The 8326-nt window shown below is 37.7% G+C and overlaps 1 protein-coding gene and 1 pseudogene across 1 annotated transcript; both read left to right on the top strand.

Moving 5' to 3' along the window:
* Positions 1-2882: 2882 nt before the first annotated feature.
* On the top strand, positions 2883-3812 carry LOC133133318 (olfactory receptor 52E4-like). The gene has a single exon (XM_061249422.1). The coding sequence runs from the start codon at positions 2883-2885 to the stop codon at positions 3810-3812; it is 930 nt and encodes a 309-aa protein (XP_061105406.1).
* A 2042-nt stretch (positions 3813-5854) lies between these two features.
* LOC133133317 (olfactory receptor 52E2-like) lies at positions 5855-7887 on the top strand (annotated as a pseudogene).
* The last annotated feature ends 439 nt before the right edge of the window (positions 7888-8326 follow it).

Genomic DNA, 8326 nt, shown 5'->3' with positions numbered 1-8326 from the left:
GGGTTTTCTACTGTGTCTCTTGGATTGTAAGGAATAAACTGTTATTATTGAATTCACGTCTCTACTGGTTCATTTACTTGAACATACCTATGTGGGGAATCCTTGATTCTTAAACTATTTCCAAACCAATTTGTCAAATCAACCAATATATAAAGCTTCAGCATGGGCTTGCTTAAGGTTCTGTTCCAGTGAAGAAATCAAATTTACAGGCAAATTGAACTTTTGGCTGCTAATCATCTCCCACCTATTCAACTTTAAGGATAATACCACATTTAGAATGCTTATGCCATGTGTATGGTGGAAATTATTACAATTATTTACCATTTCTATCAGTGGGAGTCGATTTTCTCAAAACTTGATTTTGGATGATATTACAGAACCATTTTTCTCAGTGCATGGTCATCCTATCGTCATGAAACTAACTTTGCAAACCTTTACTCCATGTACTCCACAAGTGTTTTGAGCCAATTTTCTTGTTATAGGCTTTAGGGGTGGGTACAGCATCACAAATCTCATTGTTAGATCCTTAAATTTCATAAGTTTTCTTCATGAAAAATCAGAAAATTCTCACAAATGACTATTGGGCATTGGTGATAAAATAAATTGCTCAAAACAATCTCCAAATATGTCTTATTTAGAATCTGAAAGAATTTTAACACTATCTTGCTTGGTTCAGATTATAGACTGCTCCAAAAATGTTCATATTTGTCATTTCTGCTATCATGAATAAAGTATGCATTCTGAATATATCTATTCAAATCCATACCTCATGATAATTGAAGTATGTACATCTGAAATAATCTGGTAGACCAAAGATGCGTTTTCGGTGGAACTTAACCTTAATATACAACCCCTGGCAAAAATTATGGAATCAGCACACTTTTTATTTCACAGCAAATTAACAAATCACAGATCTGACACAAAACTAATTTTGTTTAACAGCTGAACATTCTGGCTTCATGAAACATACCTCAAACAAATAGATTAAAATATTTTAATTAATGACATATTGCGCAGGTATACAAGTAGGGTACGGAAGATGTCAAAGCCAAACGAAAACCAGCACTAACACCAAAACAAAAATAAAACAAGGTTGCAGTGGGCTAAAGGGAATCATGGAGTGTGGATGAAATTTGGATGAAAGTGATATTCAGTGATGAATTACAAATCTGGCCAAGGCGATGATGCTGGAACTTTTGTCTGCAATCATTACCTCAACAGTCAATGCACAGGTGTACATTGAAATTTTGGACACTTTTCTTATTCCATTGATAGAAAGGTTTGATGAGGATGTTACATACGGCACTGAGGACGCAGACCACGGGACAGGAAGCAAAAGAATAGTTGGGAAAACAATCAAAGGGTCAAAATCCAAGTAATGAAAGGGCTAAGGTACAAAAGGGCTAAGGCAGAAAACGAAGTCACAAAACAAAGCAAATAATCAAAACCATGGAAGCAGAAGGGCAAACAAAACCAGAGGGCAAGGCAAAACTCGAAAATCAAAACCTAATATTGATTTTCAGAATCTCAGAAATGGGCATACAAAAACTATCACTATCAATGATCAACGTTCTGACAATGGATGAAGCGGAGAATTCAGGCTGTCATAAAAGCCAAGAAGGAGCAACAAAGTACTCATTTTTTTTGCTCATGATTCCATAATTCTTTCCTCATGATTGAGTGATTCCATATTTTATTCCTCTACTTGATCTGGAAAAAAATATCCTATTCCTTCAAATAAATGCATTTAATTTATTTGAGCTATGTTTCACCAAGCCAGAATGTTCTGCTGTTAAATAAAAATGGTTTTGTGTCAGATCTGTGATTTGTTTATTTGTCATTTCCGCCATCTTGTTTATTTGCAAGAAAGTAAAAAAAGCTGGGTAAACATTCTCTACGTGTGCTAATTCCATAATTTTTGTTAGGGATCGTACTATTTTTTATTAATTAGTCACAATGGGTTTCTTTCTACACCAAACAGAATGACCTCTGTTTCCCAGTGCTAATATTGTCATAGGACAGCACAACGTGGTAAATGACATCATGCGGATAGGAGATAAAACTATGCAATCCTGTGATACCAGTTTGCTTTCAATACAATACCTGGAACAGCTCTATCTCAATACAGACAAACAGGTAAGAATTGAGTGATTTTCCAAGATGTTTGATTTTGTGCATTCACTGGCTCAATTTCCATGTTAGCATAAATATGACAGGCTTCGGAGTTACTGTAAGGTATAATATCTGTGTCATTCTACAAAACCGGTATTATTTGGACATTTTTTATTTTTTTTACAAAATGAATTATTGTAAAATGTATTGCCTCACCCCACAGGAATATGGACATATCTGACTTCCAGAAAGACATATTTTCCCACCTCAGGCATCAAATCTATTATTGGTCATCATGAGTACTATTAGTCTTCAACCCTGTTATGGACACTATGGAAGCTGTCTGAATATGATTATAAAATGTATTTGTAATGAAATCTACATTTTCCGAATAATCAGATGTCCCTCACCCTAATTCCATAATTGCAAATATTAAAATGACATAAAATCTCACACTTCTGCTATACTAAAGCCAGAAATGGGCACTTTTTGTAGGAAAATGTATTTTTATGGGGGGAGAATGATTTGTGTAATGGGGTTGAGGGGTTACTGAGGTATGAAACTAAATAATGTGATTTTAATGAATAATCATGCATTTATTTAGAAAGGAAACATAACCAGCAGACAAGCACAGATATATGTTGATGTGTATGGACTTGTTTTCTAATTTGTATTTGTATGTACTTATCTTGTGTCCATATTAATTAAAGCATATGCTGATAAAATGATATGTTAAAAACTACTTTTCACCCACAGGATTCATTCACCACATGGACAACATATCTTTCAATATGGGATTCACCTTTTCTGGCCTTAAAGAGTCAAAAGTAAACAGATATATATACTTTGTTTTAATTTCAATTGTTTATTTGTTAATAAATGTATTTAATCTGATTCTTATTGTGACAATTATTCTAGAGAGAGCACTCCATGAGCCCATGTACATCTTCCTTTGTAACCTGTGTTTTAATGGACTGTTTGGACCAGCAGGTTTTTACCCTAAATTCCTGTCTGACTTAGTTTATGGCATTCATCTCATCTCATACAATGGTTGTCTGCTGCAAATATTTGTAATCTACAGTTATGTAGTGTGTGAGTATTCAATATTAATGATAATGGCTTATGACAGGTTTGTAGCAATATGTAAACCATTGGAGTATCACAGGATAATGAGATCTCAGACTGTTTGGAAATTAATTTTGTTTTCATGGTCATTTCCATGTACAACTGTGTTCACTGGAGTTATGTTAACAATGAGATTGCAATTATGTGGATCCCACATTGATAAATCCTATTGTGATAACTGGTCAGTTGTGAAGCTCTCTTGTGTACCAACTACAATTAATAATGTTTATGGGTTTATTTTAATCCTTTTAGTAATAGCACATGCTGTTTTTATTGTGTATTCTTATATGAAATTGATCCGTGCATGTATACAATCAAAGGACAGCAGAAACAAATTCATGCAGACCTGTTTACCACACTTGGTTTCATTAATTAATTTTACAATAGCTATGCTTTTTGACACAATGTTCAGTCGATATCAATCAAAGGATTTCCCACCAAGTTTACGTAACTTCCTGCAACTGGAATTTCTAATAATCCCACCTCTTTTAAATCCCATTATGTATGGGCTGAAACTGGCCGAGGTACGTAAAACACTTTTTGGAAAATGTAAGGTACCTAAAATTAAATATTAAATAGTCTCTATATTCAAGAAATGTATGGTATGTTATCCAATCTCTTTGTGTATGTAGTTTGTATATTTATTCTCTTCTAGTTGCATTGAGTACTGTTGCCTCAGGAAGGGTGTTATAGGATCAACTTGCATGATCAAGCCCCTCCATCTGGTCAGAATCCTACAGCCCAGGTCGGCTCATGTCACCCCACTTTTCATCGCCCTCCACTGGCTGCCTATTGCTGCATGCATATTCTTTAAGGCGCTAGCATTGGGACTGCCCCACCTTACATCCAGACTCTATTGGCACCTTACTCCCCAGGAAGACCACACCATTCTTCCAGTTCTGGTCACCTTGTTGTCCCCTCAGGACAAACACCAGGTGGCTGTGTTTGCAAGCCTATTCTCTGTTCTTCTTCCTCAGTGGTGGAATGACCTGCCTATCAGAACGGCAGAATCCCTTGCCATATTTCAACTGTTTTATTTTAACTTTGTAATGAATTGTTGTTCGAACAACCCCCACCAGGTAGCATATGTGAGTGCACTAATCCACAGCAGTCTGATGCATTTGCAGGTTCTGACAGTAGGTGGGCAGCAGTGCCCTTTTTCATCATGATGTAACAAGTTGCAGGTTACTGATTAAAAACAAACACTAACAAGCATTCAGGTATCTGGTTTGCTGACGCGCAGACCAATAATTTCTGGGAGCCTATAAATAGGCTGCAGTAACCAGGAAATGCCTTACCTTTTGGGGTTCTTGTTCCTCCTTGTTCCTGTATGCAAGTTCCTGTCTGACGTCAAGCTATGTTGCAGTTTGCTCTGTTACTTGCAGCCACGTAAAAGCCTGTTCCAGTTAAGCCTGATGAGATTTTTTATTGTAGGTCGCCATAGACGAGGTGGTGGAGCTTGAGACTGCACATGCATAGCCTATTGAGGACATTGCTAGCTGCTGTTTTGCCGACATTTGTAATTCACATTTATTGCGTAGGCTCATTAAAGAGCTAAAAGAACGTGGATAGCGGGGCTCTAGTTCAATTAATACGCCGGTAACTGGCTACGTGGAGCATTGGTGTTTTTAAACTGTGTTGTACCCACCTTTTCCCCGGGGTTCCGTATTTATTCGCATTTTTTATATATCCTTACTACTGACAAACCAACTGTTGATCGAGTTGGGGCTTTGGGGCGGCTTACTGTTTACGTTGCAGTGCGTGGTTTGGGATCTGGGTTGGCGTGGAGGTCGCTACGGCGCCACCGGAAGTGGTGCCATTCTTTTCACTGTTTCAATGTTCTAGTGTGTGTAGAAGTAGAATATTTGATTCACCGTGTCCGTATCTCACCGCTTTACAGTGCGTATGTTTGCATGTCTTCTGGCACCTTCACGAGTGAGTGACCTTTCGGTTCCACTGCTGGTAAGTCCTCCACCCTCCACGGACCCGTACCCGCATTCATCCAGTAGCACCCCTAGCGGTGCATTTTATAATTTTGGGGATCCTGTGGGTTTTTGTGGGGGTTTTCTACTGTGTTTGTAGGACTGTAACAAATAAACTGTGTTTTATTATTGAATCCATGTCTCTGCTTGTTCATTTAGTTGAACACACCTATGTGGGGATTGATCACCAATCCTCGAGTCTTAAACTATTGGGCATAATTCCCAAGGTGGCGTAATTGAGTGATGTCACAATGAGAAGCTTGCATTATTATGAAAGAGTAAATCCTGTACCAAAATACTCGTCAGAGAGATACAGATATTTCAATCATGGTTATGTTTTGTTTCTATTTATACACAACTCAGATAAAGTTTTAAACATGGATTTCTTTGTCGGGGTACGATTTCTGTTTCTTTTTCTCAGAATGTGGACAACCCTGGTGGAAAATAGACGGGCTTGTTGCTGGTTACATCACAGTACGAACCAGGTCCACCCGGCACCACACGTTTACAATGTTTTCTACAATGTTTTCTACAAAAATTTGGCGCCAATTATGTAGGGGATATATTCCTGCACAGTATGTGTAGAGTTATGAGGATTGATAATTAAGACATTTCCGTTTTAATAATCCTCACGTATGGCGGCAATTATGTGAGATAGATGGTTATTACCATCCTTCTACAAATAGTGGCGTTAGGCAAAATATCATAAAAGGTTTATAATCACTACAAATAGCCTATTTCAATTTATAAGTAAATTAATAATTAAAATTATGCATTTATAGTTGGTTAATCTTAACTAAATCAAATACTACCCATTCAGTTGATACCAAACTCATATAAATGATTCAGCTAAGTTCAGCTATTCTGTTTTTGTCTGCTTTGCCCATCTGTGCTTTGCCTGTGACCACGACCCCCTTTTGGATTCTCCTTACTGTTCCTGTTTGCTGGGGTATTGACCCGTTGCCTGGACACTGTCTTATCCCTATTGATTCCGTTTGCTGGCTCTTGATCTTTGCCTGTCTGGCCTGCTTATTTTATACGAAAGACTTTGTTATAAAATCTATACCTTGGTCTCGCATTTGGGTTGCTTGTTCTACAGACCAGAAGATAGCTGTTATGAGTTAGCTGACCCTCTTTCGGAAAGTCATATTAAATTGTAAACATGTGGTGCAGGGTGGAGTTGGTCCAGACTGCAATTTAAAGTATAGATATAGGGTGTGCTCCATTATCTTTGAAAGTGCATGACTGTCATGGTGGGAGGTAATTCTCACTGGTGCCACTAGATGGCCGAGGATAATTGTTTCCACCTGTTCCTCGTTTACTCCAGGGGAATTACCTCCCGGTAGAGTATTTAAGACCAGCATGGACTAGTTTTCAGAGCTTTTGTGTCATTGCTAAAGAAAGAGAAATATCTAAAAGGTAAGGAAGGCGTACAGCTGGAAGTGTTGTGTGTGCTGGCGCCTTCCTCAAGGGTTTTGTTTTTTCTTTTGGACTCGTGTGAGTCGATGGTAGAGGGACGTTGTCCCCGGTGTTGTATTTTGGTTTGCATTTTTGTCCCGAGCTGCGCCTCGAGGTTTTTATTTTCGTGCCTAGCTTTTCTCGCTAGGTTGTATTTTCTTTTGGTTTTCACTCAGTGCCCAGCTATTTGGCACGGTACCAAAGTTATTGGTTCGCCCTGGTTATTTAAGGGTTGTTTTACGTTTGCTAGCCATTTTTGAGGTACTTTTCTGTTTGCGATTTCGAAATTTGGTTTGTTTAATTTCTATTCCTCCCATTGTTCCGGGAGAAGTCCTGTTCCTAGCTGGGTATCCCTATTTCGGTTCTCCCTGGGATTTAGTGACTAACACGTTCGCGTGTTGGTTAAAAAAGGTTCTACCTTTGGTCGCCCCTGGCTCTCCGCTTAGCTTTCCACGCTACAGACTGTCCCCCTTTGGAGCTGGTTTCTACCCTAAATTCCTGTCTGATTTACTGTATGACACTCATCTGATCTCATACAATGGTTGTATACTGCAAGCATTTGTAATCTACAGTTATATTCCGTGTGAGTATGCAACATTATTTATCATGTCTTATGACAGGTTTGTTGCAATATGCAAACCATTGGACTATCACATGATAATGACATCTCAAACTATCGGCAAATTAATTTTCTATTCATGGTCCATTCCATTTATTGGTGTGTTCATTGGACTTATGCTAACAAGCAGGTTGCAATTATGTGGATCCCACATTGATAAATCCTACTGTGACAACTGGTCAGTTGTGAAACTGTCTTGTGTATCAACTACAATTAATAATGTTTATGGGTATTGTTTAATCTTTTCAGTCATAGCACAAGTCACTTTTATTGTGTTGTCTTACATAAAATTGATCAATGCATGCATAAAATCAAAGGAGAGCAAGAAGATATTTATGAAGACCTGTTTACCACATTTACTTTAATAAATTTTACAATTTAATATGTCTTTTTGACATATTATTCAGTCGATATGGATCAAGGGATTTCCCACCAAGTTTACGTAACTTCCTACAACTGGAATTTTTAATAATCCCCCCTCTTTTAAATCCCATTATATATGGGCTGAAACTCACTGAGATACGGAACAGAATTTTCAGAAAATGCTGGGATCCTAAAATTAAAGATTCTCAGCATACAAGAAAGAGGTAATGTATTGTACATAGTACAATGTCTTTTGTTTGTATATTTTCATAGGGCTGGTGCTACAGGAGAACATTCCAGGCATGCAGGATGTCAATTCAATTGATTTGATTCAGCTTTTAACTATTCTGCCAAATTACAAAAATGTAATGTAAAATGTATAGTACATTTATTTTGGACCTTTCATTGAATTATTTTTGAAAGAATCTTATCTGTACAGAATGTTATACAGGTGAATTTTGCACAGTACTGTACATTAGACTTATTTTTTTAACTTATTAAACCTGCTGTAACCTACCCACTTGGTGGTTTGACGCGTTGTGTGTCCAGAGATGCTCTTCTGCATACCCCTGGTGTAATGAGTGGCTATCTGTGTTACTGTCACCTTCAACCAGTCTGGCCCTTCTCTCATTGAGAAATCTGGCCTATGTCTCTGCCCGAGGAACTG

This window comes from Conger conger, chromosome 7 (genome assembly GCF_963514075.1).
Source record: "Conger conger chromosome 7, fConCon1.1, whole genome shotgun sequence".
Taxonomy (NCBI): Eukaryota; Metazoa; Chordata; class Actinopteri; order Anguilliformes; family Congridae; genus Conger; species Conger conger.
The sequence above is the reverse complement of the archived record's forward strand: the minus strand, read 5'-3'. Positions and strand labels throughout refer to the sequence as shown.